General features: G+C 39.5%; 1 protein-coding gene across 1 annotated transcript in view; it reads right to left on the bottom strand.

Moving 5' to 3' along the window:
* The window catches only part of LOC125460508 (cadherin-related family member 3-like), a 61,103-nt gene extending 48,201 nt beyond the window's left edge, over positions 1–12,902 (bottom strand). Inside the window, exons 1-5 of the mRNA XM_048548047.2 lie at positions 12,796–12,902; positions 10,723–10,925; positions 7,562–7,727; positions 3,870–3,961; positions 2,021–2,109 (exon numbers count right to left, since the gene is read on the bottom strand). Of these exons, the coding sequence (XP_048404004.2) occupies positions 2,021–2,109; positions 3,870–3,961; positions 7,562–7,727; positions 10,723–10,925; positions 12,796–12,841 (596 nt within the window). The 5' untranslated portion in view covers positions 12,842–12,902. The remainder of the gene's footprint in view (positions 1–2,020; positions 2,110–3,869; positions 3,962–7,561; positions 7,728–10,722; positions 10,926–12,795) is intronic.
* Positions 12,903–20,227: the final 7,325 nt, after the last annotated feature.

Genomic DNA, 20,227 nt, shown 5'->3' with positions numbered 1-20,227 from the left:
TCACTTCATCCATAACCCCTGTTATTTCATAACCCTCTACAAGGTCACCCCTAAAACCTCTATGCTCTAGTGAAAGAAGTTCCACCTCTCCAGCCTCTTGTTATGACTCAAAACCTCCAGTCCAGGCAACATCCTTACAAATCTTTCCTGAATCCTCTCCAATTTAGTAATATCAAATGATCTTGATAGACCAAGTGGCCCAGACAGATTCCCACTTTATTCCCCCGTTTCTGGGAATTAATTGGCAAGTCCCAACATGGCTACCATCTGCCTTTACTGTTGACATCAGGCAGACAGTTCCTGCCTCCTGATGGAGTTTGTTACTAGTCACTGGGCAGCAAATTCACCTCCTGACAGATGAGGGCCTTTAAATTTTAAAAATAAGATTATTAGAGTAATCGTGTGTGGAAGACTGAAATGGAGGTTATTTTCCCTGACTTAATGAATGAGTGGTCAGAACGTCTGCTCGCCATCCAACTAAGGTTAGTTTCCAGGCTGCTGAAGCTAGAGAGCAATGGGTAGGAAACGTTCTGGGCCAGAATGCTCTCAATAAATTGGCACACTGACTGCCTACATAAAATATATCAGCCAACACCCAGGATATTGCCTGGACTGGAGGTTTTGATTCATAACGAGAGGCTGGAGAGGTGGAATTTCTTTCACTAGAGCATAGAGGTTTTAGAGGTGACCTTGTAGAGGGTTATGAAATGACAGGGGTTATGGATGAAGTGAATAGCAAAGGTCTTTTCCCAAGTGTAGGAGAGTTCAAAACTAGAGAGTATATTTTTAAGGTGAGAGGAAAAAGATGTTAATGGGGCCTGACAAGCAATCTTTTTTGGGTTTATCCCCTTGTGTGAGTGAAAATCTTGCCCATTACTTCACTACATAAAATCTGATTAATCCGTGGGGTGTTTTCTGTACTCCTTTTTGTTTTAGATTTATAACATTTACAACATTTTTGCATCTGCTTCCTTTAACAATAACCTATTATATATTAAGTTGTGCAGGATAGGACATCAGAAATTTGCCCTTCACACTCTGTTTTCAATTTCATTTTATTAAATTTTAACTGCTATTTATTTTTCTCCTTGTTCCGTTTTACGGAGACGAAACAAACTTGATTCAAATTGTTGGTTCAATTCATTTTGCACTGAGCTACACAAAATGACCCTGTAAGCGGATACAAAACAGAGATGTCATTGATTCAAAGTCAAATAGAAAACAGGTAAAAACGTGAATCATTTTCACAGCTATTAATTTTGATTCTTGAATAAATGACAATACTTAGACAAAGGTAGAGAAATTAGAATGGAATTTGAGAAGACTTGTAGCTCGGGTTGTCAATGAGGTTGTTGATTTATTACCAACCTACCAGCTTGGCAAACAAATCAACAACCTCAAATTAGATTGGAAACATTTCTAGCCTGTGCACTAAGTGTGGGTGCAATCCTTTGTCTTTGTGACTGAGCTCACTCTAGCTCTTCTTAGTATCTCTATTGATTTCAGCATGCAATATCCCTGTCACATTATTCCATGAAACCATGATTTTAAATAGGCAACTAATGTTTAAAACCTATCTTTATGGGATGGGAAGCTGAATTGACAGGAGATCAGAAAATGGACTCAGCTTATTTGTTGGTGGTCCATCACTTTTTCAGTCAGAAGGTTGTGGGTTAAAGATTCCACTCTGGGAGCTCCAGCGCATAATGTGGGTTAATACTTCACTATAGTATTGGAAAAGTACTGCACTGTTAGTGCTCATAACTTATAGATATAACGTTAAAGTAAGGTGTAATGGGCCTGTTCAGGAATGTGTAAGATTAGTTGCCACTAGTTCAAAACCAAGTAGGATTCTCCTTTCTCCCTGATTGCCATTGCTCTCTCTGCCAAACAATGATGCATTTCAAAAGTACACAACTGCTTTTACTTTGAGATGTCTGGTAGAAAAATAAATATAAATCCTTTTTGTTCTTTAGAAAAACAAATCAAAGTAAATCATATTAAATTATAATCAGTTTACCTTGTTGTATTTTCATAATCAAGAGTATTGGCTACAGATATTGAACCAACAGGATTTATCTGAAAGTTTGACATGCCTGAGAGTGAATACTGTTGAAAAAAAAGTTAAAATTTGTGAAAGAAAGAAATTCTGAAACACAAACATTATATTTCTCAATTAAAAATAAATCACAGATGGAAAGAAATTATGAGGGGTAGAAGGATCGAAAGTAGGCAGGTAGAAGGTTGCTTTGGAGGGAGCTCTGTGCAAATTTTGAGTGCAGGGGGCATTTCTGGGGCATATACAGCTGTTCCTCGGTAGGAGCAGGGCTTTACTGTGTCTCAGTAGGATGCGCTCTCAGTGTTACTCTCGTTCTTCAGCAGAAGGATGGAGCTTGTAATAAAATCTGTGCTGCCCTTTATGCATGGGGATTAGTTGCCTTCATTCTTCAGAGGGCATCAAGGTGCATTTGCCTTTTGCTTGGGGTATGGAATGGGGAGGAAATGACAACATTTTTTATTTTAACACAAGAGTAACATCTGATTTCAATTCAGCATCTGGTCTCCAATTTTCTGATCTTTCTCCTGCTTGCACATCTCCTGTTATTCTTTCCCAATATTTGCTACATTGTTCTCACTTCTGGAGTTTCACATGATCTTTCTGTCAGCTGAAATTACATCTAAGCTGTCAGGTGCTTGACTTGTTTCCTGAGAAGTTTGCTCAAATCTTTTCATTGTTGGTAATACCTATTTTCCCAAACTTTTATTAGTATGTGTTTTTATCATTCATGTACTTTATAGGAGTGTTTTTCTATGGCTCATATTTAGCGATGGCTGCGGTTACATCCTATGCCCTATTTCCCTGTAAGTTAATTTTCTTCCCAATTTTGATTACAGCATTACTAATATGTTATTAATTCTGTTTGAGATCATGGTGATTCTTAAATTATATTTTTTTCTATTGCAATAATCCAGAGTGGAGTTGGCACTTATTACTATTGGGAGGATGTCATATACTTCTAGATAATATCACATTATGCTATTATGCACATTAGCACCATCTACAGATGCAGTAACTTCTGAAACTCAAGACCAGTTCCCATTTTAATACATTAAGCCATTAAATTAATTAAATACAGGAATTTCTGCTTGAAACAATAACAATTATATTCAAATCTTTTTTAAAAATGACTTCCATAAACATCACAATGTAATATCAGATGAAATGCCTAATATTTGTTTGCAAAATTATCTTGATATCAGGGGCCTGATCATGATTAGATAGTTCAATTGTAAGTGTTGCAATATTTTGCACTATTATCCAAGTCATAGCTTTGTGGAAAAAATTTCCTACTTGTTCAGATCTCATTTCAAAACCAGAAAGATTAAGATGACCTGCAGTCTTTTAGATTTCTTTAGTCCCTAAATCGGGAAGGAGATAAGCAATTGTGAACTGATGTGACTGTTCATTGCACTGTATTAGCCCACCAATTACTGCATTCCTGGGACCCTTGGCTTGAATCATGACAGGTCTGCTGTTTATAAATATTCTCTTTCTGATCAATGAAACAGGTTCAGATGCTTCCAGTCCATTTTCTAGCAAATGCATTGATAGCTCAAAAAAGTCCTGAATGATGATCTATTTCAACAGCATCGTTCACATAGAGACCATGTAGCTGAGGCAGTCAGGGAAGATATTCCATTTCTACAATAGATTGTGTTCTACAATGGAGTAATGACAGACAGACTAGCAGACCTGAGTATTAGATGTTGACACTTCCTTAAATTGGGAAACTGCTCCCTTCTTCAGCACTAGCAACCGTCACTTAATAAGAAAAACATTTTTTTTAGCAAGCAGTATTCTGTCTTACTGTTAACACATCATTTTTGTCTGGATCCTTTGCTGCAACTTTATATATTGGTGTGTTGACAGCAGTGTCTTCTGCAATGTAAACTTCAGCATCTGCAACATAGAATAAATTTCAAAGCTCAGGAACACACAGTCTTCTCTGTTTAGGAGCAGAGGGAAGATATCTCTTGTGTCACAAAATAATAACAAGGCTCTGTGCAAAATATGTTTATTATACTGATATATTGAGCACAAGGAAGCCATCTTCAAGTGTCAGTTATAGTTTTCTGGTTTGTAAATGGTGGCTGGGAAATTCCCTGTGAAATATTAACAGGCAAATGCACAACCTGTACTTGTATAAAATTCTTTTGTCTGCTATTTAGCAGAGATGTTAAATCTATTTACATTAAACAGGTCAATGTTTCCACTAAAACTGTGGACAAACTAATTTGATATAAATGCATGAATTATCAAATCAGGTGATTTGGTTATCATCCATGCTTTCCAGAGGTTTTGTTTAATGCATTGCTTAATGTGGAGTTGCTTTATTACTTTGAAGTGAGAAATTTTTTAGAACAAATAAGCCACGTACTGTAATATTTATATAAATTACCAAAATAAAAATTCTCTATCTTTTCTGCCACTACTCATTTTCACGTATAAGACTTCTTATTCTACACATTATTCCTGGGTTGAGTTGATGGGCGGATGAACCGCTCCCAGCCATTGTCAATACCACTTTGTAAAAGGTTGCTAGGAAACACTAAAAAGACATTGGCTGTAGATCACTGTCCTGCCTAGGTGTTACGTGACTTCCACTTGATAATTTGATAAATAATCTGACCTTGGCACTTTTATGCTTTTTTGATATGTTCTTTACGGGGTTAATGTGTGCAAATTTATAGTCATGAGTTAAAGACTTTAGTAGATGGCTTACAGGATTGTTACAACCCTTTTCTGGGCTGCATTTCCATTTTACATCCTAAAATATTGTCCTCAAGATGAGCATTTAGGCATTTCTTTCTGTGAAATCTTTTACAGAGCTCATTTAATGTTTGTTCTTATTTGATGAAATTAACGAAAAGTGCAGCAAATCATTACTTATAAATATATCTTGGCATCACAAAGCTTCTTGCGCCAGTTTTCTTGGCTGCACATTTCATTGGTAGAATGATAAATTACTGATTGAGCTGGTGTCACCTTTCCACTTCTGTTCATGTTATTTTGACAGGGACAGGTTTAAAGCAATATCAAGCGAAGTTATGAGTAACAGGCTGGGAGGAAGAAAATGGTTTACACTTGTTCCTATGGTCACATATTCAACTTCTACAAAAATTCTGCTCTGTGCATAGCTCCAGCATTCACTTCTTAGTCAAAGTAGTCCAGTCTGGATGGCAATTTCTTCTGGTCAAATTTGTTGCAATGTCAAAAGTGTAATCATAAAGAATGACATGAATTCATTGCAATTGGCAAACACACTTAATAGAGAGCCTCAGGTTGACCTTCTCAATCAGTTTTTTAAAATATAATCTGGAAGAAATGGAAAGATATTCTCGCTTAGCTTTAGGACCCGCTAAATTCTCTTGGTTACTAGTAATGTTATCGCAATCCATGGAATTGAAAATTTGAAATGATTAGTAAATTGAACAGAACTAAAATGAAACACGTTGCATGCAAGGACAAACCTCTAGCTTACACTGGACTGAGCTGCAGCTCAGATCTGTTCACTCATTCTGTGAGCATGAACTCACTTAGCACTTACCTAGATGCTCACAGCATTCCTGTTTGCATTTTGTCCCCTCAGCCACAGTTTTAAAGATCACATTTCCATTTTGCTACTCAGTGCTGACACAAAAAGCCAGGCAGTTTGTCATTGCTGGTCTGCAGTTATCCATCCGGGGATGGACATCTGCCATACAGCATGCTGCTGCCTTAATCTCACAGCTGTACCATGTGCAAGCAGCTTACACAGCAAACACACATCCATGTTTAACAAGCAAACAGCATGCCCTAAAGTCTAAGGGAAGTGGCCCTCAGTGAAGTCCAGGGAAACACCTGTTGGTCACATGGTCCTGGCACATGAGGGCAAGGGAACCCTATGATATCAGACTTGAGGCTTGGACAAGGTTATTTGGCCACTCTGGGCAATCAGGATCAGCATCCTTTCCTCTTGGGGGGGTGATGGTGGGTACTTCTGGCTAAAATGATCAGAAAAAATAGATTAGATTCCCTACAGTGTGGAAACAGACCCTTTGGCCCAACGAATCCACACCACCCCTTGGAGCATCCCACCCAGACCCATCCCCCTAAACACTACAGGCATCTAGCAGGGCCAATCCACCCAGCCTGCATATCTTTGGACGGTGGGAGGAAACCGGAGCACCCAGAGGAAACCCACGCAGACACGGGGAGAACGTGCAAACTCCACACAGACAGTTACCTGAGGCTGGAATTGAACCTGGGTCCCTGGTGCTGTGAGGCTGCAGTGCTAACCACTGAGCCACCGTGCCACCCCGATAGATTTGCATCAGACAAAAGGACTGCCACAGGGGCATGGTAGGTAGATGGCAAGATGTGTTTGGATGGCTGCATGTGAAAATTTGCCAGGCATCACTGACAGAAATTACACTTAGCTAAATTATCACAAGAGTCAACCTTATAGATGAACACATTAACATCATTGAAAAATTGTACTCATGCAAAATATCATTTTGGGTTGATATGATTTAAGTTCCTAAACAAAATATCTGCCCTAAATTTGCAGCATCCTGCAGTAATCTTGCATCTGTCATGCATGTCATTAAACTGGAAAGAAATTCCAAGAAATTATGATTTCAGTGAATTAAACTATTATTAACAAGGCAACATCATTTCTTGAGCCTTCTGCACTAGGTCACAGAGATCCTTGCCAAAAAGGTTGGATACCTAATTATTGTATCTCCTTCCCATTAAAATCAGAGGTGAGATTGAGTTTACTGAAATAACATCAGTGATCACCACAATCACTTAGACCTTCACAGAATGGTGCTGGAAGGCTCAGAACCAGTATTCAATCACTCAGCAGGTTGCCTGAGGGTTAAATTTGTTCTAGAAACTTAATTGGAATCTCAATTAAGCAAAGAAATAAACGTTTTGACAGGCAGACATGGTCTGGTTTTCTGCCAACTACTCTTTTTCTAATATAAATTATTAAACTGCTGAGCTGATGGGGTTTGTGGATCATAAGCAGCAGAGAAATATGGCTGGAAATTATAGACAGTTCACAAAATAATCCTCTGCATATGAATGTTTTCTTCATGTGATTTATATATTTATACTGTTTTAATAAAAACTCAATGAAATTAATCCAGCCTCACTGTTCAGTCCATACAGTCTGCAACTTATCTGTGGGTCAGAGTAATTGCACCAAAGTGCATCTCTGTTAAATAACCTTTTGTTTCATTGCATGTCAGGTCAAGGTCCCTCTGTTCGTGTATCAGAAATTAGAAACCTCACACCCAATCGGCTATTGTGTTGCTTGCATTGTATTTTAATCATTTGCAGTGTAAAATTTCCATTGTGGCATCAGGCATCACAACCATTTAATTTAAAGCATTCTTCATCGACATTAGTACTGCAATGAATTCCAAGCCATTGTCATGTATACCTTTTTAAACTGGCTTCCTTTGCTAGTTGAGACAGATTTACTACCTGTAATTCAAAATAGATATGTACCTTTTTCAGCCAAAGTTCCCAGAAAGGCAGGCGGTTCATTCACATCAAGGATGTTTATTATGATGGTCTGAGAAGCAGAGCTATCCTTTTCATCTTTAACGAGCAGTTGAAGTGTGTATCGTGTAGTGGTTTCAAAATCCAGCTTTGGGCTGTTGGTTGTCACTAACTATTAAGAAGCAAAAGTAGAGGAACAAAAATAAATCAGTGTATAATGCTGAAGGATCAATTAACTAGTTATTTTGCCACTAATGCTTTGGAGTCATTCCTTCTGAATAGTTAACTCAATTTGGTGAATCTCTGACTTTCAGTTTATTCTCTCTCTTCCTCTAAACCTCCATGGCTCTCAATTCCAATTCCTCAATTCTTTGATCCTCAGGTATTTTCATGTTGACTCAGACAGGAATTGAGGCACAATGGCAAAATAATGGCTGCCAAGTGGCACGGTCAGAAATCCCAAATCTGTTTTTGTCATCTGCCACATTCCTAAGGTTGGGAGAGTGAACAAGCTTTGATCAGCCCCACTCCTATTAACAACTTCATTGTTTTCTGTGGGAAACTCATTAACCAGCCATCTCCCAAATATTTTCTGATCTGTGCAATACATCCAGTGTTTAGCAGCTGTCAAGGTTTATACCAGTTGCCTGGAGGCAGGTAAGAACTTTAGAGAAAATGCAATTTATTAAGCATTTTCAATTGCTGTAATGTTTTCAATTTAGACATCTGTGAAATATCTGGAATTAACAGTCTAATAATGGCCATGAATCCATTGCCAATTGTCAGAAAAACCCATTTGGTTCACTAGTGTCCTGAAGGGGGGGGCAAACTGTTCTCCTTACCTGGTCTGGCTTACATGTGACTCCAGACCCACAGTAACGTGGTTGACTCTTAGGGAGGGGCAATAAATGCTGCCTAGCCAACAATGCCCTCATCCCGTGAATGAATAAAGAAAAAAAATTGCTGTTTTGAGGTCAAATTGTTTATCCGGGGGATTTATGGGCTCTTGAAAATAATTAATCCATCTTTTCTAGTATGACTTGTGAGTTTGTATTTTCACAAAGTCAATAATGGATGGAAGATAGGGAATGGAGAGTGGAAGACAAGGGAAAGGGTTGGATAGGGAATAGTTAGGGTGGGTGAGAGGGGTGGGGAGCAAAAAATTGAAATGTTTTAACAGACGTTTGAAATACTTCTAAAATTCTTTCAAATTAACTTAAATGTAATTTGAGGCTTCCCAATAGATCTCAATGTTTGAAGTTTATCCAGAGGAAGATCCAGACTTGCGTATGTAAGAATGGAAGAAAATGCTTCAACTTGCCCAATCTAGAATTATCCCACCTCAGGTTTGCCCCATTACCCCCAGGATCCACATTCTGGCCAATTATTACCATTAGGACTACAAAATCTCAGTCCCCAGCAATCTGAAGAAAGAATTGGAAGCATGACTTGCATTCAGCCCTGAATCCCAATTCCCTACTTCCAAAGGAAAATCGGGCCATCAGTCTCAGTTTTCCTATTCTCTAGCGTTGTGTACACTCTCTAATAATTAATCTCAGTCACTACATTATCTAGCCCTCATGGGGATAAATGTTTCAAACCAGTGAAAGCTGGGAGGTCTACTGAAATAGAAAACTCCTCATGGGTTTGCCCACTCTGAAATCAGCCTAACTGATTGGCTTGGCTTCCAGCCAGGCAGGGAATGGTAGAGAAGAGGTATTACTATCAGACAGATTCAGACACCAATCTAAGGATAAGAGACCACGGGAGCCGAAATAACGTTTCCTGACCTCAGGGAAGGATTCAGTTCTTGATCCCATGGGATCTGGTCAAAGGCTTTGAGTTGTTGTGTTGCACTAAATGATTCAAACAACTTGATACTGCTCTCTAAGGACTGAATCTCACTCTGAAGTTTATTGGTGGTAGTGGAAATCAGTAAATTGAACTAAGTTTGGTTTTGATTTTATTCAAAACTTTTCTTTATTGGTGTGTATTGTAAAAAATGTTAAAATTGTATGAAAACCTTAGACTTAATTCATTTTTACAGGACACACCAGTCGTCTGTCTCAAATGAGAAAGATGCCCTATGGTGGTGGGACTAATGTGATTTTACATTTACCTACTTGTTGGATCAATGTAACCACTTAGTGTTTCTTGTTGTGATCAATACTGTCGAAACACTACATACGCATTTATTGTTTAAACCTTCTTTTCCTTTAAATCTTGCATATAATATTTAATTTATGTCATTTTGAGCTACAGAGAGAGGCTGAATAGGCTTGGGCTATTTCCCCTGGAGAGTTGGAGGCTGAGGGGTGACCTTATAGCTGTTTATAAAATCATTGAGGGACATGGATAGGAAAAACAGACAAGGGCTTTTTCCCAGGTTGGGGAGTCCACAACTATAGGGCATAGGTTTAAGGTGAGGGGGAAAGATTTAAAAGGGGCTCAAGGGGCAACTTTTTCATATAGAGGGTGGTGCATGCATGCAATGAGCTGCCAAAGGAAGTGGTGGAGGTTGGTACAATTACAATATTTAAAAGGTAATTGGATGAGTCTGTGAATAGGCACGGTTTAGAGGGATATCAGCCAAATAATTGAAAATAGGACTAGATTTATACAGGATATCTGGTCAGCATGGACAAGTCAGACTGAAGGGTCTGTTTCAATGCTATGCATCCCTATGACTCTGTTTGCATCATTATAAAGCAGAAATATCTCATCTGGCTCTTGGTGATAGCGATACGATAATATTACCAAACTGTGAGGAAGTGTCATGTGATCACAAGTCCAGGAAAACATCAAACCTGAGTTCACAAATCTAAATAACCAGGAACCAGAATGACACTGAGCAAACTGGGAACCAGACTGAGACTGAACAAACTGTGAAAATTAGAAACTTCAACAATCTGTAGTATTTGTTCAAAGCATCTCTATGGAAGTAGAACACTGTGCTAAGTATAGTTTTATCCCTCAGATTATATTTAAAAGTTCAAATTTGTAAGTAATAATAATTCAGACAAATTACTAAAAAGATACATTACCAATTTTGATATTGTTAAGAATTTGTTTTTTAAGAGGCTACACAGTTTTATGCATTAGATTCTGCAATTTTATAAAATAATCTGCACGTAGGACCCCTACAAATGACGTGCTTTAAAACTTACATCCCACATATTTGTTGCATTTGGAATTATATCAAATGGATATTTCGCAGGATCAGCATTAATGATTACTGGGCCACCAACTAAAGTGTCGCCTGCAGGCACAGCAACTGTAATTGTAGTGAGTAGTTGATGGATTTTCGCATCTTCTTGAAGATTGAGATTCAATGGGTTCACACCAGAAATAGTTGGTGCACAATGAGTACCTAGATGAAGGAAACAATTGTGTTATTTCAAGTTTTAAAGGGAGTATAATATTTTCCAGGGTTAGCAACTTAATTTTAAAAATGTTTCTTTTTCACTAATTTCAGGAATTTGGATTAGGATTTTTGCTCATGTATTGGGTAATTGGGTTAGATAGACAGAGAAGAAAAGACACTGAACAGCAGCTGTGTGAGTGAGGAGGTAGAGTGTCAGATGGGCAAGGTGGAAGGGTGGCAGGTGGGTGAAACAGGGAGGTGGCAGAGGATCAGGGGAGGGTGGCAAGTGGTGAGGGGTTAAGAGGATAACTGGGTGTGTGAGGAAATAGGATGGCAGATGAGTGGAAAAATAAGGTGGCAAGTGGGTGGATAGGATCTAAGGCTCAGGAGTTTCGAGGGAGTTAGTTGCGTGGTGGTGGGATGTGGGATATAGGTCATAATAAGAACATGGAGACAGGAATTGTGCATTCAGCCCCTCAAGTCTGCTCCGCCATTCAATGAGCTCATAGCTGGTCTGTGGCCTAACTCCATATACCTGCCTTAGACCTATATTCCTTTATACCTTTTCTTAACAAAATCTTATCTATCTTCAGGTTTAAAATTAACAATCCATCCAGCCTCCATTGCTATTTGTGGAAGAGAGTTCCAACATCTACTACGCTGTGCTGTAGGACTGCTTCCTAACATGAATGGTATGGCCCTAATTCTAGAAACCCCAACCAGTGGCAATAGTTTACCTTTATTCAATCTGTCTTTTCTCGTTAATATCTTAAACACATAGATCGAATCACCCCTTAACCTAACTTCTAGAGAAAACAGGCCTAATTTGTGTAATCTCTCCTCATAATGTAACCCTGAAGTCCAAGTATCATCAGGTGCTTGAGGGGGTATTTTGGAGGGTGGAGTGTAGTTGGATCAAGTTTGTGAGTTATCCAGTCAGGTCAGGGTAGTAAGGTGTTGGGAGCCAAGTCAGGCTCAAAGGCTTACTTGTGTAGGGAAAGTCAGTTTGGGCGAGCAGTTAGGCAGGGTCACTGGGTAGTCAGGGAGTTGGGAGGTAGTTCGGTCAGAGGTTCATTGGGGAGGAAGCAGTAAGCAAGAGGTCATGGGTTTGTCAGTTCAGGCAGGAATCAGGCTGTGTTCAGTTCAGAGTCTTTTTCTGATGAAGAGTCTAGGCCTGAAACGTCAGCTTTTGTGCTCCTAAGATGCTGCTTGGGCTGCTGCGTTCATCCAGCTCCACACTTTGTAATCAGGGAGGTTATTATTATAGTTACCCAGAAGTTAGACACGGACTTTGTCTAACTTTTCTTGAATACCTATGTGGTAAGTGGCTTAGAAACGACCAAAGCTCCCGGCTCTAATTCAAAGTTGGAGACAGAGGATAATTCCCCAAGAGATTTTTAGAAAATTTCCAAGCGATTTCCACTATCCATGCATTGAGAGTACTATATGGTCTCGATGCACATTTTTGGGGACATGCCCAGTCTCCAACCATCAGGAGGCCAGAAGATCTCTTCCATCATTACCAATTTCCTAATAATATATTTGAATTATTTCCAAGTATATCATCACAGTAAACAATTAGTATGCAGCTTTCACCAGGAGAGCAACTGAAATGCATTGTTAAACTTAATGCAACAGCATTAAGTTAAAGCAAGGGAATCAAGTTATTAAAACCCTTTATAAATTGTAAGAAGTAACTGACCCTTTTCTGTTGCTTGAAATATAATGCCCTATTACTAAAGACACTTTAAAATCTTCATATTATTTAACCATTTTAATCATTATTACTGACATGTGTATTGTGCTCCATAATACGTTCCATTTGTTAATTTTTAAAATTAGTGAAATATTGTCTTAGGTCATTATAAATGCTAACCTGTCAATGATTTAAATAGAAAGAAGACACTCAAAGTTTTCCACATTTTCTTCAAAGTTTTGCGGGTGACAGCACCGTATGATTTTTGCTCGTGAAGTTTGTAGTTTGTCTCCTTTGAGGAGGCAAGATTGATGCCTTTGTTTGGAATTCAAAAATTACGTCGTCTCTAGGTGTCTAACACAAACATTGACTGGTTACACCTCCAAAACCGTAGAGTGACATTTGTTGAAAGCAGGAATTCAATCACAGATTTATTACAGCTGCCTTGTTTGTGTTCAGCTGAAATGTAATTCAATCAGCTTGTCAAGAAATGTGATATTCTAATCACAGACAACAAAGTGTGGGACTGGATGAACACAGCAGGCCAAGCAGCATCTTAGAAGCAGAAGGCTCTAGGCCCAAAAAGTCAGCTTTTCTGCTCCTAAGATGCTGCTTGGCCTGTTGTGTTCATCCAGCCTCACACTTTGCTGTCTTGGATTCCCCAGCATCTGCAGTTCTCATTATCTCTATATTCCAGATAGCAACATTTGCCCCACTCCCAACCGTATTTGAATGTCTGACTTATGCACAGCATGTCTGTTACAGCTTTTCCCCAATCTACTCAAAGAGGGCACGTGACAAGATCAGAAATGATCACTAGAATAAAAAGGAGTGGACACTAGCATAATTGAGATGCAAACAGATTTCCTGATTGGGATTCATTGACATGGTAGTGCAGGAGGTGGTTGGATTTTATGGAGTCTGCAAGAACAGGGAACATGATAAGCAGGGTCACTGAGTGAGGTGGGAGCTGAAATTCGATCCTCCATGGGCAGGTTGAGACAGCAAAGATTCAGGCAGCAATGATGCCACCCGAAGGTTGCAGGAACAGCAACTCATATTCCGCTTGGGAACCCTGCAGCCCAATGGTATCAATGTGGACTTCACAAGCTTCAAAATCTCCCCTTCCCCCACTGCATCCCAAAACCAGCCCAGTTCTTCCCCTCCCCCCACTGCATCCCAAAACCAGTCCAACCTGTCTCTACCTCCCTAACCTGTTCTTCCTCTCACCCATCCCTTCCTCCCACCTCAAGCCGCACCCCCATCTCCTACCTACTAACCTCATCCCACCTCCTTGACCTGTCCGTCTTCCCTGGACTGACCTAACCCCTCCCTACCTCCTCACCTATACGCTCCTCTCTACCTATCTTGTTTTCTCTCCATCTTTGGTCCGCCTCCCCCTCTCTCCCTATTTATTCCAGAACCCTCACCCCATCCCCCTCTCTGAAGGGTCTAGGCCTGAAAGGTCAGCTTTTGTGCCCCTGAGATGCTGCTTGGCCTGCTGTGTTCATCCAGCCTCACATTTTATTACCTAAGATTCAGGCAGCATTGTGTTGTGGCGTAATTCAGGCTCTATGTTGTCCTGCCATGGATTCCCTCTTGTGATTTTTCTTCTGCTAGTGTAAAATCATTTTTAAAAATTGTAGCCACCTTCAAGATAAAGTTAGTGGCGCACAAGGTTCTTGTACACCTGATTCACCATTGTTTTAAAGTAGGATGGATTCTGTGTGCCTTATTGGAAATTTAGGCTGTCCCCTTCTTTGATGATTAGCAAAATTCACACTTATTCTGGAGAAGTATTTTCCTGCTTTGGCCTTCTGCTGCTTCATTGTGATGCTGTGCGCTCTAAAGAGATACAAATAAGGATAAAGAATTCTTTTCCATCCGAGCAGCATAAAGTTACATGAGTAAGTCAGAAATATTACAATGTGAAAAAATGAGATAGATGGAAACAAATTCGTCCCAGTGGCAGAGTCCGGGGCGAGAGGGCATGAATATTAGATCAAATGCACTTGATTTTCAGCCCAAATAAACTTTGTCCAGCCATCCATGGACTCATTATGGTGAAAATGTATTTACTTCAATGAGGAGAGATGTTAATTTGACAAAATTGAAAACTTTAACATTCTGGAGGGATTGATGCACTTCACGCAGTTAAAGTTTTCACCTTTTTTAATAAAGATTGACCAAGGAATTGCCAAAGATGGAAATGATCACAAAGGGTGATTTTTTTTAAAGTATAGTATGTCAGGAATGGGGGCGTGGTTAAATCTAATTTACTTTTAGACACGAGTAAGAGAGACATTGGAACTCAAGTATAAAATGCCCGTGTAGTTTTCACACTCTGCAAAGGAGATTGCATGAGTTACAGAAAGAAAACTGTGTCTGTGGAATGATGTACATTGAGGTTCAAAAGGAAAAGTTAAGAGAAGTATTGACATGTATGCAGCAATGTAAGCTTGTCTTCATTTTGATGTGAAAGGCACTCCCATCAGCTATAAATATATATAGAAACTGTACAGTATTTCAATAAACACCTTTGAATGCCATCTCATGTTTCTGTCATGGTTTAAATAGAGTCAGCAAGTCTGCTGTGAAAATGACTTCCTCAGAAGTTGATCATGTGCTATCAGTGTCCAATTGACTTGGTGAATTTCAAATGCATTCACAGTCCCAGAAGAGCTAATCTTCTGCTGCAAGAACACCTCTGGCAAAAGAAAATTGCTTGACATCAATCATTCTTATCCCTGAGCAATTGCCCAGAAAAGCTCTCAACATTAGAGAAAAATTACATTCTTCAATTCCTCCACAATGGTAACATATCAAAGTAACATACATATTATCGTAGTCTATTGCGTAATAATAATTATCATTATACCAAGAACACATATAATTTCAGTTGTCTTCACAGTTTAGCAAGGTTATATATAGATTATCATGACATGCTAATGGTCTCCAACAGGTCTCACAACACTGGCTGACATTGTAAAGATATACATGAATATTTATGTGGTGATCATGAAGTTTTCTTAAATCAGCTGACTCAAGATGGGAGCTCTACATTGAGCACATACTTCACTGTGACAAAAGGAAGCTTGGGCTGTGGAAAGATTTGATCAGCTGCTGACATTTGAGTAAAGGTAGAAGTGGAATATTTTAATGCAGGAAAACATAATACTTTAAACAAATAACCATTTATGTTGTATACTTGTAATTCAAGTTAAAACATTTAAAGAGGACTTTTTAAAATTAAATGCATTTTTCTGCAAATTGAATAAGAAAAGATTTACATTTGTTACCTCTCTCTCAAGCACACCAATACATTTTACAAGCAAGAAGTGAACTGCTGTGACTATTGTAAATCACCTATTATCAGTAATCACTGTGTATATAGCAAGATCCCAGAAAGAATAATGAGATAAACAACTAGCTAGTCTGCTTTGGAGTTACTGGCTGAGGAATAAATATTGCCCAAGTCATTAGAAAGGCGGTCAACTCTTCTTTAAATTGGATATTATGGCCCTTACTGTCCAGCTTGGAGGGTGGAATGGCTTCACACTGTGTCATATCTGACAAACTGCACCGAAAAGCTGAATTTTCCTGGGGACTTTGGATCCTGACATTGGGACCAAATGGGGGACGTGCACACACCCAGGGTAAAGGCAACAGTCACAAAACCTGCCTAGCATGGCTGAAAGAGAGGTAGGTGCTGCAGAGGCAAATCAGTAACTTTTGGGAACCTCAAAATCAAGGTGTCTTCAAATAGGTAATTAGAAATAATAAGTTCAAGATGGCCATAGAAGGAATTGGGAGTGTAAGACTTGCCTTTTTCGCTGAAGGCCCTTTATGGAGTTATGGAGCCTTTTGCTGTGATGATGCCCTGGGTTCCTGATTCCTTGAAGCTGACAGGAGGAAGGTTCTGTGAAGTGGGCAAATGGTTCAAGCACCAGTCTACCACCTGCCCACCACTGTGAAACTTACTGTGTCAAGGAAGCATCCCAATCTGGTCTGCACTCCTTTATTTGACTCTCTACTTCTATTACCTTGACCCTGAGTTCAATAAAATCCAGGCTGAAGTGACAGAAGAGAGGCAGACAGTTAGGCACTATGACTTCCTTTATCATCTGTGCCCGGCCGTGTTGATGTTCACCTTGGCTACAGCCACTCCTTCAGTGTCCATACACTTAATCATTTCTCCATTTAATCACTCTATGTTAATACTCTAATCCTTATTCAATGTGATGTACATGTCTCATAGTCAAGTACACTTTTTCTACTGGATGAGCGCCTCACTTTTGCTCACTCACAGATCTGTTTTCTTCCCTTTGTAAGAGAAGAGATTGCAAAATTGCAAGACTTTAGGGTGGTCACTGCAAGTTGTCCAGGTCACATACGCACACCTCTAGGTCAGGGATGGAGAGGTAGGATGTCCACGGGTGGGTTGGTGATAGATAGGGTGGTTGGATGGCTGTCTGGCTAAGAATTCTAGAAGTACATCGACAACTTAGTCAGGCATACATAGGTGGACCACACACACAATAGACTGCCGATATCTCTGACAGCCTGACACAACAACCTCAGGCTCACCAAAGCACTATTCCATAAGACCATAAGATAGAGGAGCAGAAATTAGGCCATTCGGGCCTTCAAGTCTTCTCTGCCATTCAACCATGGCTGATAAGTTCCTCAACTCCATTATCCTTCTTTCTCCCTAAAACCCTTGATCCCCTCAATAATCATGAACCTATTTATCTCAGTCAGAAATGTATTCAATGACCTGGCCTCATTGGCAGTGAATGACCTGGCAGTGAATTCCACACATTCACCACTCTAATCCTTGCCAATATTCTTCTGTGAGGTCAAGCATAATAAGCTTGTGTCTGCAAACACTGAGGTATGAGTAATTTTTATTGAATATACAACATTTTGAGCTAATTTAGAGAGATTAAATACAGTTTATATCAGTAGTTTGTGTGCAGTTTATTCAAGATGGTGCTGCAGAGTGGCAACATTTTACAAGCTGTCTATAGCAGATCATATTCTTACATACCTGATAACCATTCTGCTCCTCTAAACATCAATTCTTAGTCTATTCTTCGCTCTGTTCTATTGCCCTAATGCACTTTTTATGGTATGATTTGCCCAGGCTGCATGCAGAACAAAACTTTTCACTGTACATAGATACATTTGTCAATAATAAATTAAACCAAATCAAAAGTCTACAGTATAAAAACAGGTCATTCAACTCAAATACTCTAATATTGTTCATGTTTCATTGGAACCATCTCCCAACTCAATTCATCGACTAGGCCAGAATAACCCATCTTCACTCCTATGCATACTTAACTAGCTTCCCAAAATATTTTGCAAAATGTCTTAGCAAAATTGAAGCGTTAGCAACAGTAGTAATATGTTTCTATGCATTTGTTTTGCCTAAGAGGGGTTAAATTCAAATAATAACCTCCAACAAATTGGGACACAAGTATAGAATGACAAGCATCTGGTAAAAGTTATTGGAGCAATTTATTTGTATTCTCAATATATCAACTATAAAATATATCAATAGCAATATCTTGATGAGTTGTACTTATATAGAGTGAGACCTAATATAGAATAATGTTGCTGCAATCAAATATAAATTAACTTAATCTACTGCCAGTCTTTACTGCCATCTCCTGTTCAGGAGAGTAAATTTCAGATAATGGGACATTTTCACTCAAACCACGAGTGAAATTTAATGGCAGAAAGAAGAAGAGGGCAGTATTGTCAATATCTGACAGAGCAGCCAGAGGCATGCACAGCCATGCGCAGATAATAGGGTAGTCTATCCAGGCCTGGCATGCTGCAATATGTCAGCTGTACGAACATGTGGTTTCCTGCATCAATCCTGCACATTCGTGTAAAGCAAAATCTACTAGATTGCCTAGTGGCTGCCAGATTTGCTGCAGCCTGTGCACCAACATTTTGGTCATAAGCATTCTGCTCTCAGAGGCCAGGTGAGAATAAGATGAGACCCTTGGACTCCTCACCAGGTGACCCCAACTCTGGTAGACGGGGAGATGCTATGGTGCACAAAGACGATGGCAGATTAGCAGCCTGTTGTATGTGGGGCTACCACTCAGGGTGCTCTGATGATGCACAGGCACTTCTCAGCTCTTCTGTCACAACCTCAGAGAAGGGGCTGCACTTCTGCGTTAGCCCCTCAGGATGTCAGGGCTCTTCAGATCTTGGGCACCAAGAGGATTTCCCCCAGGGTCATCACAGGACACAATCTATCACGTCCAGCAGCCTACCTCTCCTCAATTATATATATGAGGCCCACACTTCTATGTCGCTCTGAAAAGTGCACCAGAAAAAAGCATTTAGACAATTCTAAGTGACAAATGGTTATAGTTTACATATTCCTGATCAATAGTTCTGTCTGGCTATTGCTGAGTCCTTTCTTAAGTGATTATTGTTTTCTTACTTGCAATATGAGCCTCTGCATCATCATCATCATCATACTGTTTGTAAGGAGGTGGTTGGAATTTGGTCCTTTCCATGGATGGGATGATGTGCACGGGGAGGCTGGGTGATGAGTCTGGGTAAGTAGTAGGAAAATTAAGATAGCATGGCAATGCATGTTGGAGGTCTTAGGCAAGAGGCACTCAAGGACATCAGAACTTCTGAAGCGGGTGTAAATAAGATTATCACAGGGCTCCCTGTGCATCACTCCATAGCTGATACCTTTGATGCAAGCTTTCTGTCATGTGCAGAACATCATAGTCTACTCTGAGCTTCTAATTTGATACTTTAAACCTGGATACAGTAGGATGAAAGAAATGGCTTCCTGAGGGCTATCTGATTCTTTTTGGATTTAAGTCATTCCACTATCCAAGAGGGGACAAAAGGAACATTGTGGAGATCCAGCAATGATTCATAGTGGTAAGGGCATCGGTGGAGATAAGATGGAACTGAAGTGTGGTGACTTTTGTTCCAGCAGCAGCAGCACAGCGAAGGGGATTTGTGCCTGACCCATGACAGAGCACTTGCCAAGAAAGACTGTAAAGCTGAACATTTTTTCTTTATTCATTTTTCTGCCTTTATATTCTATGTTTTGGTTTATGTCTCTGTATTTTAAGATGGCATTGGACACTTTTCACTCTGTTTTGTAACAAAATACACATGATAATAAATAAATCAAATCAAATCAGTTGTGAATCAATGCCCTTTCCTGAAATCAATGTAAATGCGTATTATCAATTAATCAGGTCATTCAAGAATAAAGACACATTATCTCAGACTCTCAAAGTACTAAATAATATACCATCCTTTGCTTAGATAACTGCATCCTTCTCCCAATTACCTTCATCAGATGAATGTGGCTCATCCAAGTCCTCTGGCTGCAAGAATTTCCCTTTCTCGAATGGTTGACTGTGTGCAGTGTAGCAGATCATTATGATCATGGAAACCTTCAATGGAGCATTCTGCATTGTTGCACTGACACAGTCAAGACAACAAATCAATCTTCAATAAGCCAATTGTCTGCTCAGTTGTGGTCTTGGTCAGCCTGTTTACTGTTCTTTGGCTGCAATTCAAGGGTTCCTCATCAGCATCAATAACCATGTCAAGT

Source organism: Stegostoma tigrinum, chromosome 11 (genome assembly GCF_030684315.1).
Source record: "Stegostoma tigrinum isolate sSteTig4 chromosome 11, sSteTig4.hap1, whole genome shotgun sequence".
Lineage (NCBI taxonomy): Eukaryota > Metazoa > Chordata > Chondrichthyes > Orectolobiformes > Stegostomatidae > Stegostoma > Stegostoma tigrinum.
The sequence above is the reverse complement of the archived record's forward strand: the minus strand, read 5'-3'. Positions and strand labels throughout refer to the sequence as shown.